We start from the raw sequence: 17,483 nt of genomic DNA on the forward strand, positions 1-17,483 counted from the left end.
AGCAGTGGCCCCAAAACAGATCCTTGAGGTACACCACTAGTAACTGAGATCCTTGAGGTACACCACTAGTAACTGATAGTTTGTTTTTAGGGGGTGGGAAGTTATTTTTGTGTTTGCCACTCTCTGTGGCATATAGTCCTGTGTGCATGTCATCTTTCAGTAATCTACTATGTTGTACTTCTTCCTATTCTAACCCCTTACATCCCAAGTACCCCATTAGTATTCCTATCTTTTCATTTTACTTCATTTCACCCTTCAACACTAAAAAATAAACAGTTATATATGAGAACAATTTGAAAGATCAGCCAAAGAAGTTCAACTCCTTTTCCCAGCAATACCCTTTCTCAACTCTGCATTTTAAAATTTCTTACTGAACCGGTGAGGTTACAAGCTTTTCTTTTACATACATTTGGCACATTCAACAGATCTGATTCTCTCCATTACTGTCTCTCCCTGAGACATACAGAGAGGCTAACTCACTGATGTTTCTTTTGCCAGCCCACTTGTCCCAGCTTGGTGCATGTGAAGTCCATTCCATCCGAACAGCTCCCTTCTAGCCCAGTACTGGTGGCAGTGCCCCACAAACTGAAACCCATTCCACCCACATCAATCTTCGAGTCACTCCTTTATCACCTTTACCTTATGCCCTGGGCTAGTTTGCCAGTTTGGATCAGGTAGCCATCGAGAGATTATTATCTTGGACGGTTGCTTTTCAATCTAGTGCACATCCAGCCTTTAATGAATAATGAATGAATGAATATCCTTTATTGTCACGTGCATTCAATATAAAATACAGTGAAAAGTTTGTGCCATCACATAGTGCATAAGCACTATTCACAGAATAAAAATAGGACAACTAAAAGAGTGTCCAAACTTTTCCTTCTCCGCTGCTACAGAGTCCTGCTCTGGGCTACACCAGCCCACGCCGTGCTGCACACAGAGTGCCCTCTCTGAGCTACACCAATCCCCCCCACGCTGCACACAGAGTGCCCCTCTCCGAGCTACACCAGCCCATGCCATGCTGCACACAGAGTGCCCCTCTCCAGGCTACACCAGCCCCCCCCCATGCTGCACACAGAGTGCCCCTCTCCGGGCTACGCCAATCCCCCCCATGCTGCACACAGAGTGCCCCTCTCCGAGCTACACCAGCCCACGATGTGCTGCTATCAGGGCCCCCCTCCATGGGGAAGAACGTGTCCTACTCCAGGCTTCCCAGGCCGACTCTCTGTCTCTGCAGCCCCGCACCACAGGCACTCCGGAGCCCATCGAAGCCCCCTCCTGCTGGAGGGCTCTGTTTTTCAGGTAAATTTGAGGGACAATAAAAAAGGGGTGGAGGGAAAAAGAAAAAAAGAAAAATGCAGACAAGGAGAAGAAGTCCTGGCACAGGGGCCTGAATGCTGCCTAGTCTGCCGCTGCCATCTTTGGCCATCTCTCCAGTCCTCCACCCTATCACAGACCCAGGCTGTCACTTCCAATGAGCCTTGGTCCCTGCAATTGTCCACCAGCCTCAAGGTTCTTGCGAACTGTGTGAACAAGTATGGAAGCTGCAGGAAGGATGAGCAAACTGACCATGGTACCATGGCATAGGGGGCCATTCCATTGGGGAGAGGAATGTGGTAGAGGACAGTATCATTCAGGGATGGATACTGTTCTCTGGTGCTGGGAGTATGAGTCCTCAAAGCTGGGTAGTCTGCCCAGTGCCTGGGTTATGGACATTACCTTGGGGCTTGAGAGGAACTTGGAGAGGAGAAGGATCCGGTTGTCATCATCCAAGCTGGTATTAATGCCATCGGTAGTGATGTGTATAACAATCAATGGCTGGTCATCTTTCCACTCCAGAATATCCTACAGCCGCTCTGAGACATCCTGACCCTGGTACCAGGGAGATAACATGCCATTCTGGGGTCTCTTTTGCAGCCACAGAAATGCCTGTCTGTTGCCTTAGTATTGAATCTAATTACTATCACCTTGCGATTCTTCTTCCACGCCTCTTGTGCAGCAGAACTAGCCTTAGCTCCATGGAATTGACTTCTGTTGCTGTGCCCTGCACAGTCATCTCCCCCAACAATATCCAAAACAGTATATCTGTTTTTACCTGCAATATCGCCACCTCACTGAACCTCACTGCATCGCAGATACTCCACAGTGAGTTCACCTACAGCTCCATGTCTGAAATGCTGCAGCTGGACACATATGCTCAGTGGGGATACTGGAAGTTTCTGGTCCAATGACAGCCCTTTAGATTAAGCTTGTTAGTAGCTCCCTTTAAAGAATATTAATTACACTGGGGCCTTATTTCAATATAAACACTCCTGCTGCAATACAATGCACTTGGGAGACCATACCTTAACTTCCCTTACCTTACATTTATCACTTTAAAATGACCCTAACTTTCTCAGTTAAAACCAAGTACTCATTTAAAAATATATGCATTTCTAATTTACAGCAATTTGTAGACAATCTGTAACAGCAGTTTCTTTCAACCAGTGAACTGATGGTTTTCTTACAACTTCAGTCCTTGTTTCTTTCACTCTCTCTCAGACTCACTACCAGCTGATGAAGCAGGCTGGTTTAGACTTGGTGATGTGTAATGAAGGATTAATTAAAGGCCTCATTGGTGTTGATTTTGGTGAGCTCACGATCACAGATACCCTACATAGGCAGTCAACAATTTATAAGCAAATTTGTGATAATTTATTGAGTTTGTTAAGAACTAGCGGCTTAGATATGATGCATTCTTCACTAAGATAAAGAATGTTCACAACCATGACAACTGGGGATAGTTTACTGACACCAGAGGACAGGCAGGAACATGTTGGTCTCATTAAAGTTGTGAAAGCAGCACCCTGCTCTTTAGCTGAGGAGTTAGGAAACTCTTTGCTGAGTCTTCCTTCTCCTCTTCTGGTCCATCTTCCATCTGGTGAAGACAACTCCCAGAGGACTACCCTCTGAGCCCATGTTGACTTCCTTTATTTCTAGAGACCGCTAGCTTAATCTGTGCCAATCAATTGTCTGAATTCTTTGGCCATTGATTATACGACAACTATCCATTACAACGGATGACCATTCTCCCCTTGTCCACCTCCATTTGAAGGATAGTTTTCATTCCCTCTAAAAGCAAAACCTTCTTATTTTCAAAAGCACTCATTTGAGAGTGAGACATTACATTTCCTTTACCTGTAGTGCAGGAGTGTTTAAATAGCTGTGGCCTTCACAGTACTCGAGCCCACACACTAAGACTTCTGACCAATAACACACACAGATTGGTGTTGCAGTCAGTTTTTATCCCTTTTTTGTTTACTCCTGAAAGGTAAAACAGGTGTCTCTGCACGAGGTAGCTGGTGCTGAGAGTAGAGAAAGTTAGCCCCATTATTATCTTTTCTTGTTAAGTCTCTCCTTGACACTTTACAGGTATGATATTCCATGAGCTTCACGTGGAACTTTTCCCATCACTGAATTTAAATTCACGTTATTTATTTTCTCTCTGTAACAGTCCTCATTTTAGAAACATCTGGGAATTAAAAATTAAAAATATGCCAATAAATACTTTGGGGTTCTGGTCCATTGTTGTAACAACATGTATATACAACTGACTGAATGATCACACTACACTGACTCTTTTTCACTGAGAGAGGTTGATTGAAAGTATCACATATTGTGAGGTGCACTGTCTGTCTTTTTTGACATCTATGGCATAGTAGAACTGTCCTTCAAAATGGGACAGCACAAAAGGTTTGGTTTTCAGAGAACACTTCAATCAATACTGAGCCAGGTGAAGCAGAGGTTTTCCTCCTGGATCCATATTAATGCTTCAGCCAGAGTTTCCCTTCCCCCTTCTCCCTTCATCCTCCTTCCTAACAGTGGTCTTAGCCTCTTGCCCAGGAAACCAATTTCTCTCCCCCTGCAGCATTTCTCTGGTGCCATGACTGATGCCCAGTGCTTCCTCATCTTGTGGTAATGAGGCCTGCAGACAATCTCCCCTTTTTCCTGCCTGTTTCCATCTCGAATAGCACTGGCCATCGAATGCAATTCAGTTTCTTGATCTCTGAATTTTTCACAGAACTTATTTGCAAAAATATCCTGCTGAAGATCGGTTTCTGTTGTTTCAGTCTTTAAGTGGTGACATTGCGAAAACAAAAAGCAAAATATGATTTTTTTTTCCAATTTTAGTTGGGACCAACACAAGTTGGAAATGGAAACTAAGGGAGCCATGTTGACAAATCACATCTGTGAATTGGAGGAGATTGCAAACAGCATTGATCGGCAACACAAAGGGACAAAAATAGTTCACGTCTCAGGAAGCTCTGCGAATGCTGCAGGGGGCATTTTATCCTTGGCAGGAATGATTATTGCCCCTTTCACAATGGGTACATCTTTGGTGCTCATGGCTGTAGGAGCAAGCATTGGCGGAGCTGGTACTGTCACCAACCTGACATTGTTGAACATGTTACACGCTCCAGAAAACAGAAAACAGCACAGGACATCATCAAGAAATGTGACAGAGAAATTACAGAATATTTGAAAGACTTCTGCCTTGATTATCAATTCTTGAGTCTGCCCTCTGATGATGAAGAGAAAGATTCTGCTCTCAGTCCATTCTTTCAAAAGCTTCCAGCGAGGGTAAAAAAGTGGATACATGCATTGAAGAAACGCAGGAGAAACCATCCTAACCTTGAAATTGGATTACAATCTGCAACACAGTCAGCTCCCATTATCAAAAGTACTGTTAAAGCAACTTGATCAGCAATGGCCAAACAAGCATTAAGGAAAGTTCCTGAAGAAGTAGCTGATGAAATCAGTCTCATTGCTCAAAATGGTCAAAAAATGAAGAATGTGAAGGGAGCTGGAAATGTGAGACGTGCAGCCTGTACCACATCAGGTGCATTGGTAAAAACCATCAACGTTTGTTCAGGAGTTCTGACAGTAATTTTTATTGCGATCGATGTTTATTCTGTAAAGAAGAACTCCATTGAACTTTACAAAGGAACTAACTCTGAAGTTGCTGAAAAGATACGAGAGGAAGCTCATAGGATAAATGTTAATTTCGAGAGTATGAGGAAATATATCACAGAACTGTGCTGAAACTGTGGAGAGAGAGTATGTGTGTGTGTCTGTGAGTGTGTGTGTGAGTGTGTGTGTTTGTGAGTGTGTGTGTGTGTTTGTGACTGTGAGTGTGTTTGTGACTGTGCGTGTTTGTGACTGTGTGTGTTTGTGTGTGTGTGAGTGTGTGTTTGTGAGTGTGTGTGTGTTTGTGAGTGTGAGTGTGTTTGTGACTGTGTGTGTTTGTGAGTGTGTGTGTGTTTGTGAATGTGTGTGTGTTTGTGAATGTGTGTGTGTTTGTGAATGTGTGTGTGTTTGTGTGTTTGTGAGTGTCTGTGTGTGTCTGTGTGTGTCTGTGTGTCTTTGTGAGTGCACAGAGAGATCTGGGTGTTCAGGTCCCTTGTACCCTGAAGGTGGCAACGCAGGTCGATAGAGTGGTCAAGAAGGCATATGGCATGCTTTCATTCATCGGACGGGGTATTGAGTACAAGAGTTGGCAGGTCATGATACAGTTGTATAGGACTTTGGTTCGACCACATTTGGAATACTGTGTACAGTTCTGGTATCCACATTACCAAAAGGATGTGGATGCTTTGGAGAGAGTGCAGAGGAGGTTCATCAGGATGTTGCCTGGTATGGAGGGCGCTAGCTATGAAGAGAGGTTGAGTAGATTAGGATTATTTCATTAGAAAGACGGAGGTTGAGGGGGGACCTGATTGAGGTCTACAAAATCATGAGAGGTATAGACAGGGTGGATAGCAAGAAGCTTTTTCCCAGAGTGGGGGACTCAATTACTAGGGGTCACGATTTCAAGGTGAGAGGGGAAAAGTTTAAGGGAGATATGCGTGGAAAGTTCTTTACACAGAGGGTGGTGGGTGCCTGGAATGCGTTGCCAGCGGAGGTGGTAGAGGCGGGCACGATAGCATCATTTAAGATGTATCCAGACAGATACATGAATGGGCAGGGAGCAGAGGGATACAGATCCTTGGAAAATAGGCGACAGGTTTAGATAGAGGATGTGGATCGGTGCAGGCTTGGAGGGTCGAAGGGCCTGTTCCTGTGCTGTAATTTTCTTTGTTCTTTGTTCTTTGAGTGTGTGTTGGGGGGCTAATGTTGGAGCATGTACTACTGGTGGTAAAAGACCTTTTGTATTTTGGTCTGGATGCCTCACTACCTGCCTCACCTCATCAACAGTGTAAAAACCATTGTTTTACAGTCCCCTTCGGTCCCAAAGAATAGTTCTTGGAGCTGAACATTGTTCCTCTGTCTGTAGGTGCCATTTCTGCTGATTTTCTCCAGCATTTTCTGATTTTTATTTTAGATTTCCAGCATCTGCAATATTGTGCTTTTATTTGAACCAGTTTAAAGGGACATCTCCAGTTCTACAGATCAGTGTAAAGAACAGCCCCATCGTAACTCCTTCCCCTTTGATCATTTTTCCACTGCCTCATCCCATTCACAAACTATCTACTTTACAAACAGATTCACAAGCCCTATAATAACATTTGGCAGTCTTTGAAAAGTTCATAAATCTGTCAAAATAAACATCCCTTGTATAGAACATAGATGAGTCTGTCTAATCAAAGAACAGAGGACAGTACAGATCAGGAAAGGCCCTTTGGCCTGTCAAGACTGTGTTGACACACTCTAAACTAAAACCCTTTGCCTCTATGCTGTCCCTATCCCTCTATTCCCTGCCTATTCATGCATCTATCAAGATGCCTCTTAAATGTTGCTATTGTTTCTACCTCTACCACCTCCTCTGGCATCTCCTTTAAACTTTCCCCCTCTTACCTTTAACCTGTGTCCCCTAGTAGTTGACATTTCTACCCTGGGAAAGGGATTTCGATTACCCTTCTCTCCATGCCTCTCATAATTTTGTTGCCCCTCATCTTTCGACATTTAAGAAAAGAACAAACCAAGATTGTTCAATCTCTCATCATAGCTAATACCCTTCAAACCAGGCAACATCCTTTTAAACCTCTTCAAAGCCTCCACATCCTTCTGTTAGTGTGGCAACCAGAACTATACACAATATTCCAAATGTGGCTGAACCAAAGTTCTATACTTTATATAGCTGCAACATGACTTGCCAATACTCTATGCCATGACTGATGAAGCATACATGCTAAATACCTTCTTGATCACTTGTGTTGCCACTGGAAGGGAACAATGGACTTGTATGCCTCAATCCCTCTGTTTGCTGATGCTACTATGAATTCTGCCATTTACTGTATATTCCCTCTCGTATTAGCACTTCCAAAATGCATCACCTCGCATTTGTCCTTGCACTTACCTATCTTAATGCTTTTCAAAAATACCCCAAACCTCCTTTTTTATTTTGACATGCCCGAGAATATCAACATACATCCCACAAAACTCACCATCCACCATGTCCTTCTCCTTTGTGAATACCAACATAAAGTATTCATTAAGAACCTCACCCGCTTCCTCCAGCTCCATCCTTTGTCCTTGTGTGGTCCTACCCTTTCCCCAGCTACCATCTTGCTACTAATATATGTATAAAACTCCTTGGGATTTTCCTTAATCCTGTTTGCCAAAGACATTTCATGGCCCCTTTTAGCCCTTCTAACTGCTTGATTTTTTTTCTTTATTCATTCACAGGATGAGGGCATTGCTGACCAGGCAGCATTTATTGCCCATCCCTAATTGCCCAGAGGGCAGTTCAGAGTCAACCACATTGCTAATTATTGCTAAGTTGCTAATTATTGTAAGAAACTGTGTCTGTGAGCAAATATAGAGAGTATGTAAGTAGTGTAACGTTGATAAGCCTCATATAATTAGGCTCTATGGAATATTTTTGATATGAATAGAGAACAGAATCTAAAACAGTTCCATTGTAAATACTTTCATCTACCTGTTTAGATGTGTTATGACATAAATCTGGAGCAAGAGAAACTTGAACCCTGCCCTACAGATAGGGACACCACCATTGAATTACAAGAGAACAAACAGATATTTTCTCATCAACCTGCTAAGACATATCTCCAGAGTAGGTGGGACTTAAACCCAGGCCTTCTGGCTTAAAGACAGGGACATTACCACTGCACCACAAACCCCAAAGGCAGGGACAATATCATTGCACCACAAAAACATCTCCAACTGGCTCCTATAATTGAGAACCAAATAAATCACATTGGCTTACCCAGGATGGGTTTTGCTTGTAAGTATTTAATTGGCTGCACTGGTGATACTTGCTGGTAATTAGTAGTTAAAAAAGGAGGAAAAAATAGTTACGGTAATTTTGGTGGGTGGGAAAGTTGCTCAGTTGTGCGTGAAGCCCTTCTGGAAATAACAGGTATAAATAAATAAATGCATAAATTAAGTCAGCCTACTTCTGATCCTGGGTTCAAGCATCACCTGCTCCAGAAATATGTAACAGCATATCTCAACAGATTGATTAAAAAAAAATACGAATTCAGTTGGCAACTGTAAGAGTCAATCATTAATTTGTAAAAAAAAAGCCTGATTTTTGTATAGGGAATAGTGACTTAGGGGCTCAAAATAAAGACTGATAAGACTTCAGTGTTTGCTGAGTATTGAATACTCCTAAGGCAAGAATCACATCTACATCTCTAAGCAAATTTGCGTCAGAGATAGAATTTCAGGAGGATTACACATCGACAGACCAATCACCTGAGTGGAGTTGTAAAAATAATTGACTTGTCATTAAGTATATCTTTCTCCTTTAACAAATTTTCTATCATCAGCTATTCTTTTGCTTCAAATGGTTAGGTCTTATCCAAACCAAAATAAATGTATGATATTGCTTGTGCGATGCTTGTTTGTTCAGATGGCTGAAATCAATTGAGTTACAGAATACAAGATAAGTTAACAGATAAAATACATTAGCTCATTACTAAACAGGGTTTTAGCTTAAAATCCAGGAACCTCCTTCCTGACAGCACTATGGCATTATCTACATTACATTAATTACACTGCTGCATTTCAGGGGCAATTAGAAATCATAGAGTTTCATAGAATCCCTACCATGTGGAAACAGGCCCTTTGGCCCAACAAATGGGCAATAAATATTTACTAGCTAGTGATGCCATGTCCTATGATAGAGTAAATAAAAAGGTTAGCTCATAACTGAGCGAATGAAGCAGGTTCCTGTTGCTAATTGTATAGGAATTAGCTGTATGATTGCATTCTGGTGGTGGGCAATAACTGGGAAACAGGATAGATGAAGAGTTGGAGAATGATAATGGGAGCGATGCACATGACAGAACTAACACACCCACAGTGCATTAATCCAGGTGACACGTTCCAGCTGGGTCCATGGAAGGAAGAAAGGTATAAGATTGTGTGAACGTAGTTCTGCAGTCAGAGCATATACATGGTTTCTCATCAGTGTGAATACATTGATGGATCAGTCCTGTAGAACTTTGAAACTTTCCACAGTCTGTGCATTGAAAAGGTTTCTCATCGGTGTGAACCAGCTGATGTGAAAGGAGGTGGATAACTGAGTGATTCCCTCCCCACACCTGTGTGATATGACATTATTTACCTGTTCAAGATATGGATCCATAGTGAGTCCTATGACCTGGCATAAGGGAGTGAAACAATGGAGAGTCAGAGTCAAGAAATATGTCTGAAAAAATCAGAAACATCTTACAAGCAGCTGGTCTGCTGAGATGAGATGGTTCTTGTGCTGATCAGAGCGCTGCTTCTCAGGTTTTCTCCTCCGGATGCTTTCCTGGTTGACAGAAGATGCAACGTGGCTGGTTCACATTTATCAACAGTATCTGCTTTATTAATTAAAAGTCACGGCTTAAAGCAACTGCTGAAGGCTATTTTTCTTCAGGCTTAGATTGGCTTTTACTACAGAGAACAGAGTCAGTCAGCTCTTGAGCTGGTGGAGATCTGAAGGTTTCCCTCTATCTTGCTCACAGCCCCAAGCTGTCAGCTGTCAGCTACTTGAGAACCAATCACACTGTTATTGTGGACAGATTGGCTGTTGTCATTGATACTAGCCAATAGCCCACAGACCAATCAGCTACTGATGGCTGGCTGTATCTCTATTTGTACACACCCCTGGCTCCAGCTTATCTGCACCTCTCCTACTGCTGCTTGAATCAGCTGCTGTGTAAACAATGCTTACAATGAGGATCTGGTTACTTCTTTTTAAAAACTGCTGTATTCCTTTAACAACCCCTGTTTATTTTTTTAAAAAGTTCGTTTCTCATTTCAGTCCACAATCAAAACTACAGGAACATAAACAGACATGATCTTTACACCAGGCTATTCCAGAGTGCACTTAAGTGACAACCACAGAACTGTGGGCCTAGAGACGCATCTCAGTCGGACTACAGATTCACAGACCTGTTACAGTACAGAAGGAGGTCATTTGGCCCATCATGCCTGAACTGGCTAATGAACCAAGCTGCTTCCTCCTGGATGACACCAAGCTTCTTGAGCATTGTTAGAGCTGCACCCATCCAGGCAAGTGGGGAGTATTCCATCACACTCCTAACTTGTGCCTTGTAGATGGTGGACAGGCTTTGGGGAGACAAGGAGGTGAGTTGGTCTCTGCAGGCTTTCTAGCCTGGGGGATTTTAATCTTTACATAAATTGGGAGAGATAGATAAGCACATGCCAGAAAGGTTGTGAATTTCTAGTGTGTGTCTGCGATAGTTTTCTGTGTCAACATGTCTTAGATACGACAAAGGAACAATATTGGATCTCGTACCAGGCAATTATTTAATCCAGTTGTTTGTGAGCATTTGTCAAATACTGATCATAACAAAATCTCAAGTTTCATGTAGTGTTTGTAAGAGATAAACAAAGACCAGACACTAGAATTTTAGATATAAGTAAGACAGACTCTAAAGGTATGAGGCAGAAACTGTCCACAGGAAACTGGGAAAATCTGCTAATAGATAGAACAACCGAGGGACAGTGAAGGATGATCAAAGACACATTAATTGCAATTCAGAAGCAGTTTGTACCCATGAGAAGGAAAAGCTCCACCTCACAAAAAAAAAGCAGCCATCTAAGGAGGTGAGGGACAGCATAAAATTAAAGGAAAGGGCTTGTAAGAACATAAGGAACATTCCAGATCCCACAGAATGGGACAAATACAAAGACCAACGATGGGTAACAAAACAGCTTATAAGACTGATTAAAAAGGATAATGAAAGGAAACTTGTAAGGGACATAGAAGACAATAAGATGAGATTTGATAGTTATATAAAGGGAAAGGAGCTGGTTAGGAGTATTATCGGCCCACTGAAGGCTAAAAGCGGGGATATTGTCAGTGACCATGGGAAAATTGCAGACATGCTGAACCTCTATTTTACTTCAGTATTTACAGTAGAAAAGGAAGATAGCTTGATAGAAGTCCCAAAGAGATTAACAGAAGATCAGGCACAGGGTCTAATTCAAATTGATTCCAGTAAATCATCAATATGGGGAAATTAATGGAACTGAAGAACGACAAATCCCCAGGGCCTGATGGTTTCCATTCCCGGGTGTTCAAGGACAGAGGAGAGCACATTGCTGATACCCAAACCAGAATCTCACAGAGTTGCCTGGATTCAAGAGCTGTACCTCTAGGTTGGAAATTTGCTTATGTTATTCTGCTCTTTAAGAAGCTGACAGGCTAACTGGTCTGCAATTCTCTAGTTTCCCTCCAACATCTGTGGTGGGAAAATTGTTGGAGTCTATAATCAAGGATAAAAAAATTTCAGTTAATGAGTGAGCATCAGCAATGGATTCATGAAGGGTAGGTCATACCTAACAAACCTCAGACATTTTTAAACTGACAAAGGTAATGGACAGAGATAAGTTGATAGATGTTGTTTATTTTGACTTTTGACACAGTCCCACACAACAGACTATTAGCTAAGGTGGAAGCCTATAGAACTGAGGGCAAATTCCTAACATGCAAAGGAAAGTGGTTGAGTGGCAGAAACAGAGAGTTGGAAAAATTGGTCAGTACTCAAATTTGTCAAGATGTGACTAATGGTATCCCACAGCAATTGCGTGGGTGCCTCAAGTATTCACAATATTCATTAACAGCTTAGATAATGGCATAAAAGTCAAATATCCAAATTTGCTGACAACACAATAGTAAGAACTGCCGATGCTGGAGTCAGAGATAACACAGTGTGGAGCTGGAGGAACACAGCAGGCCAGGCAGCATCAGGAGAGCAGGAAAGTCGATGTTTCAGGTCGGAACCCTTCTTCAGTAATGGATAGTATTATGGACAGTGTTGACAACAGCATTAAATTACAAAGAATATGGACAAATTAGGTGAATGGACAAAGCTGTGGCAGATGGATTTTAATACAAGCAAGTGTGAGGTTATCCATTTCAGACCGAGAAAGGATAGATCGCGGTTTTATTTTAGAATTAGATTTTATTATTACATGCACTCAATTATTGCAATACATGAGTACAGTGAAAAGTGTACAAAGTCGCCATTTTTGGCTGCCATCTTGGTGATAAAACCAGAATTTTAAAAAACAAACAGAAATAGAAGCAAGCCAAAAGGTAAGAAACATGTCCAGCTCTTAAAGGCTAAGTCTCATCTTCATAAAGGTTTTTGGAACCACCAATGCAGTCTCGTCAGCCTACAAAGTCTCACATCGATCAACAGGAGGAGACACCATTCCACGCATGGCCTGTTCTTGCTGCCATACTGAAGCTGCCAATTAACCCGCCGCAAAAGACTTTAAAGAAAACTGAAAAAGAAACAAAAAGGAGAAAAAACAAAAGTAAAAAGAGATTAAAATAGAGAAAGACAGCAGACAGGCCCTGGGCTCAATAGCCCTACACAAAGTTGTATATAGTGGATGTCTAACAAGATTTGCAGGTTCAGGTGCAAAGCTCTTAAAAATGTCATCAACAGGTGCAGAAAATAGTCCAGAAGGCTAATGAAATGCTGGCCTTCATATCTAAAGGGCTGGAGAATAGGGATGTAGATTAGACATTGTTCTCTAGAATTTAGAAGGTTAAGGGGTGACCAAGTCGAGGTCTTCAGGCTATTAACAGGGAAAGACGGTAGATAAAGACAAACTATTTCCACTGGTTGGGATTTCTGGAACCAGGGACAGAATCTCAGAATTAGGGCCAGGCCATTCAGGAGAGATATTAGAAAGTACACACAAAGAATAGTGAAGGTTTGGAACTCTTTTCCTCAAACAGCGATCGATGCTAATTCAATTGTTAAATTTAAATATGAGATTGACAAATTGTGGTTAAGCAATGATATGAAGGGATACGTGCCAAAGGCTGATACATCGAATTAAGCCCCCGATCAGCTATGATCTCATTGCATGGTGGAACAGACTTGAGGGGCTGAATGGCCTGCTCCTGTTCCTATGTTCCTAGGTGTCCTGTTTTGAAAAATCTAGAAGGGTCTGTGTGAGAAGTCACCAGAATATAAAGTGCAGCTCTTACTGTCCGATGTTCACCAGGTCAGCTCACTAACACCAGTTTGTTTTTATTAAACTGAAAGGAAAACCTTTCTCTCCAGCAGCTTCACAAGCAAGGAAACACTTTCCAGGAAATAAGAAGGACTGATGAAAGGTTAAATAACTTGCTCCTAAATTAAAAAATAGCATATATGCAAAGTCCTCCCACAAGATGCTTGTAATTGAATTGAACACATCAGCCTTTCATACATAGAACATAGAACAATACAGCACAGTACAGGCCCTTCGGCCCACGATGTTGTGCTGACCTATTGTCCTGCTCTAAGATCAAACTACCCTGCATACCCGACATTTTACTATCCTCCATGTACCCATCCAAGAGTTGCTTAAAAGTCTCTAAAGTATCTGACTCCACTACCACTGCTGGCAGCGCATTCCACACGCCCACCACTGTCTGTGTGAAGAACCTACCTCTGACATCTCCCCAATACCTTCCTCCAATCACCTCAAAATTATGCCCCCTCGTAATAGTCACTTCCACCCTGGGAAAAAGTCTCTGACTATCCACTCTATCTATGCCTCTCATCTTGTACACCTGTATCAAGTCACCTCTCATCCTTCTTCGCTCCAATGAGAAAAGCCCTAGCTCCCTCAACCTGTCCTCATGAGAACTACCCTCCAGTCCAGGCAGCATCCTGGTAAATCTCTCAGAGACTGAGTGAGGCAAAGAACTAAATTCCATAAAGTTGCATTAACCATTTTACTGAGAGGGAAGACAATGTTTAACACTTATTTAAAAGGACAGAATCAAAGATTTCAGAATTGTACTGTGGTATTTTCTGTCTTTATTTGAGAGAATTAAAATAATCAGTCTGCTCACCTGAAACTCTCACTGTGCTGTCATCCTTTACAGCTCCAAATCTTCCTGTATTCCGAAAGCTCCTATTTACAAACCGCCAATAGGCTAATTCATTAATTGACATGGGAAAACTTCCCGTCCACAGTGGTCGAAAATGCCCTCGACCGTGTCTCCCACATTTCCCGCAACTCATCCCTCACACCCCCTACCTGCAATAACAACCAAAACAGAATCCCCCTTGTCCTCACGTACCACCCCACCAACCTCCGAATCCAACGCATCATCCTCCGACATTTCTGCCATCTGCAATCCGACCCCACCACCAAAGACATTTTTCCCTCCCCACCCTTATCCTCTTTCCGGAGGGACCACTCTCTCCATGACTTCCTTGTCCGCTCCACACTCCCCTCCTGCCCCACCACACCCGGCACTTTTCCCTGCAACCGAAGCAAGTGCTGCACCTGCCCCTACACCTCCCCCCTCACCCCCATCCCAGGCCCTAAGAAGACCTTCCACATCAAACAGATGTTCACCTGCATATCTGCTAATGTGGTATACTGTATCCGCTGTTCCCGTTGTGGCCTCCTCTATATCGGGGAAACCAAGTGGAGGCTTGGGGACCGCTTTGCAGAACACCTACGCTCAGTTCGCAACAAACAATTCCCCTTCCCACTCCTTGGACGACATGTCCATCCTGGGCCTCCTGCAGCGCCACAATGATGCCACCCGAAGGTTGCAGGAACAGCAACTCATATTCCGCTTGGGAACCCTGCAGCCCAATGGTATCAATGTGGATTTCACAAGTTTCAAAATCTCCCCTCCCCCCCACCGCATCCCAAAACCAGTCCAGCTCGTCCCTGCCTCCCTAACCTGTTCTTCCTCCCACCTATCCCCTCCTCCCACCTCAAGCCCCACCCCCATCTCCTACCGACCAACCTCATCCCGCCCCCTTGACCTGTCTGTCCTCCCTGGACTGACCTATCTCCTCCCTAACTCCCTACCTACACTCACCTTTCCTGGCTCCATCCCCGCCTCTTCGACCTGTTTGTTTCCTCTCCACCTATCCTCTCCTCTATCCATCTTCTATCCGCCTCCCACTCTCTCCCTATTTATTTCAAAACCCCCTTCCCCTCCCCCTTTTCTGATGAAGGGTCTAGGCCCAAAACGTCAGCCTTCCTGCTCCTATGATGCTGCTTGGCCTGCTGTGTTCATCCAGCCCTGCACCGTGTTATCTGGGAATTGTGAGAACTGATTCTAACAAGTGGCTGTACTCTCAGCAGGAGGTCAAACATTGGACAGGATTTACTCAAGTTAAGGCTACAGTGTTTCCATTCATTGATGGGTACCTTGTCTGGCTCAGCAAGCATATACTGCCCATTGCTAATTGTCCTGGAGAATGTGGGGCAGGGTCTGCCTTCTTGAACCACTGGCATCCATCTGGTGTAATAGACCAAAAATGCCATTTGTGATGAAGTTCTAGGATATTTATTCAGTGACGCTGAGGAATAGTGATACATTTCTGTCTGCTGCCCTTGTCCTTTCAGTTTGAACTGCTGTGCATTTAGAAGGTGCTATCTGAGGATCTTTGGTGAATTTCTGCAGTGCATCTTGTAGATGGTACACACTGCTGCTACTGAGCGTCGGTGGTGGGGGGAGTGGATGCTTGTGGATGTGGTGCCAATCAAGCGGGCTGCTTTGTCCTGGATGGTGTCAAGCTCCTTGAGTGTTGTTGGGGCTGCCCCCATCCAGGCAAGTGGGGAGTATTCCATCACACTCCTGACTTGTGCCTTGTAGATGGTGGACAGGCTTTGAGGAGTCAGGAGGTGAGTTACTCACCACAGTATTCCTAGCTTCTGGCCTGCTCTTACAGCCCTGTGTTTGTGTGGTGGGTCTAGTTGAGTTTCTGGTCAATGGTAACCCCCAGGATGTTGATAGTGGGGGGATTTAGTGATGGTAACACCATTGAATGTCAAGGGATGGTGGTTAGATTGTCTCTTATTGGTGATGGTCATTGCCTGGCATTTCTGTGGCACGAATGTCACTTGCCAGGTGACAGCCCAAGCCTGGATATTGTCCAGATCTTGTTGCATGTGAACACGGACTGCTTCAATATCTGAAGAGTCACGAATGGTGCTGAACATTGTGCGATCATTGGCGAACATCTCCATTTCTGACCTTATGATGGAGGGAAGGTCATTGATGAAGCAGCTGAAGATGGTTGGGCCTGGGACACTACCCTGAGGAACTCCTGCAGAGATGTCCTGGAGCTGAGATGATTGACCTCCCACAACCACGACCATCTTCCTATGTGTCAGGTATGACTCCAACCACCAGAGAGTTTGCCCCCTGATACCCATTGATTCCAGTTTTGCTAGAGCTCCTTGATGCCACACTTGGTCAAATGCAGCCTTGATGTCAAGAGCTGTCACCTCACCTCACCTCTGGAATTCAGCTCTTTTGTCCATGTTTGAACCAAAGCTGTAATGAGATCAGGAGCTGAGTGGCCCTGGCGGAACCCAAACTGGGCGTCACTGAGCAGGTTATTGCTGAGCAGGTGCTGCTTGAAAGCAATGTTGGTGACGCCTTCCATCACTTTACTGATGATCGAGAGGAGACTGATGGGACGGTCATTAGCCAGGTTGGATTTGTCCTGCTTTTCATACTTGGGCAGTTTTCCACATTGTCGGATAGATACCAGTGTTGTAATTGCACTGGAACAGCTTGGCTAGGGGAACGGGAAGTTCTGGAGCACAAGTCTTCAGGACTATTGCCGGAATGTTGTCAGGGCCCGTAGCCTTTACAGTATCCAGTGTCTCCAACCATTTCTGGGTATCACGTGGAGTGAATTGAATTGGCTGAAGACTGGTATCTGTGATGCTGGGGACCACTGGAGGGGGCCGAGATGGATCATCCACTCGGCACTTCTGGCTGAAGATTGCTGCAAAAGCTTCAGCCTTACCTTTTGCACTGATGTGCTGGGCTCTTCCATCATTGGGGATGGGGATATTTGTGGAGCCTCCTCCTCCAGTGAGTTGTTTAATTGTCCACCACCATTCACGCCTGGATGTGGCAGGACTGCAGAGCTTAGACCTGATCCGTTAGTTGTGGGATCGCTTAGCTCTGTCTTTCAATTGCTGCTCATGCTATTTGGCGTGCAAGTAGTCCTGTTTGTTGGCTTCAC

The 17,483-nt window shown here is 43.8% G+C and overlaps 1 protein-coding gene across 1 annotated transcript in view; it reads left to right on the forward strand.

The window, feature by feature from the left end:
- LOC109932551 (apolipoprotein L3-like) overlaps nt 1-5,082 on the forward strand; it is an 8,843-nt gene extending 3,761 nt beyond the window's left edge. Inside the window, exons 2-3 of the mRNA XM_020531703.2 lie at nt 4,171-4,415; nt 4,745-5,082. Coding sequence (XP_020387292.1) covers nt 4,171-4,415; nt 4,745-5,082 — 583 coding nt within the window. The remainder of the gene's footprint in view (nt 1-4,170; nt 4,416-4,744) is intronic.
- The last annotated feature ends 12,401 nt before the right edge of the window (nt 5,083-17,483 follow it).

Source organism: Rhincodon typus, chromosome 1, assembly GCF_021869965.1.
Source record: "Rhincodon typus isolate 14 chromosome 1, sRhiTyp1.1, whole genome shotgun sequence".
NCBI lineage: Eukaryota > Metazoa > Chordata > Chondrichthyes > Orectolobiformes > Rhincodontidae > Rhincodon > Rhincodon typus.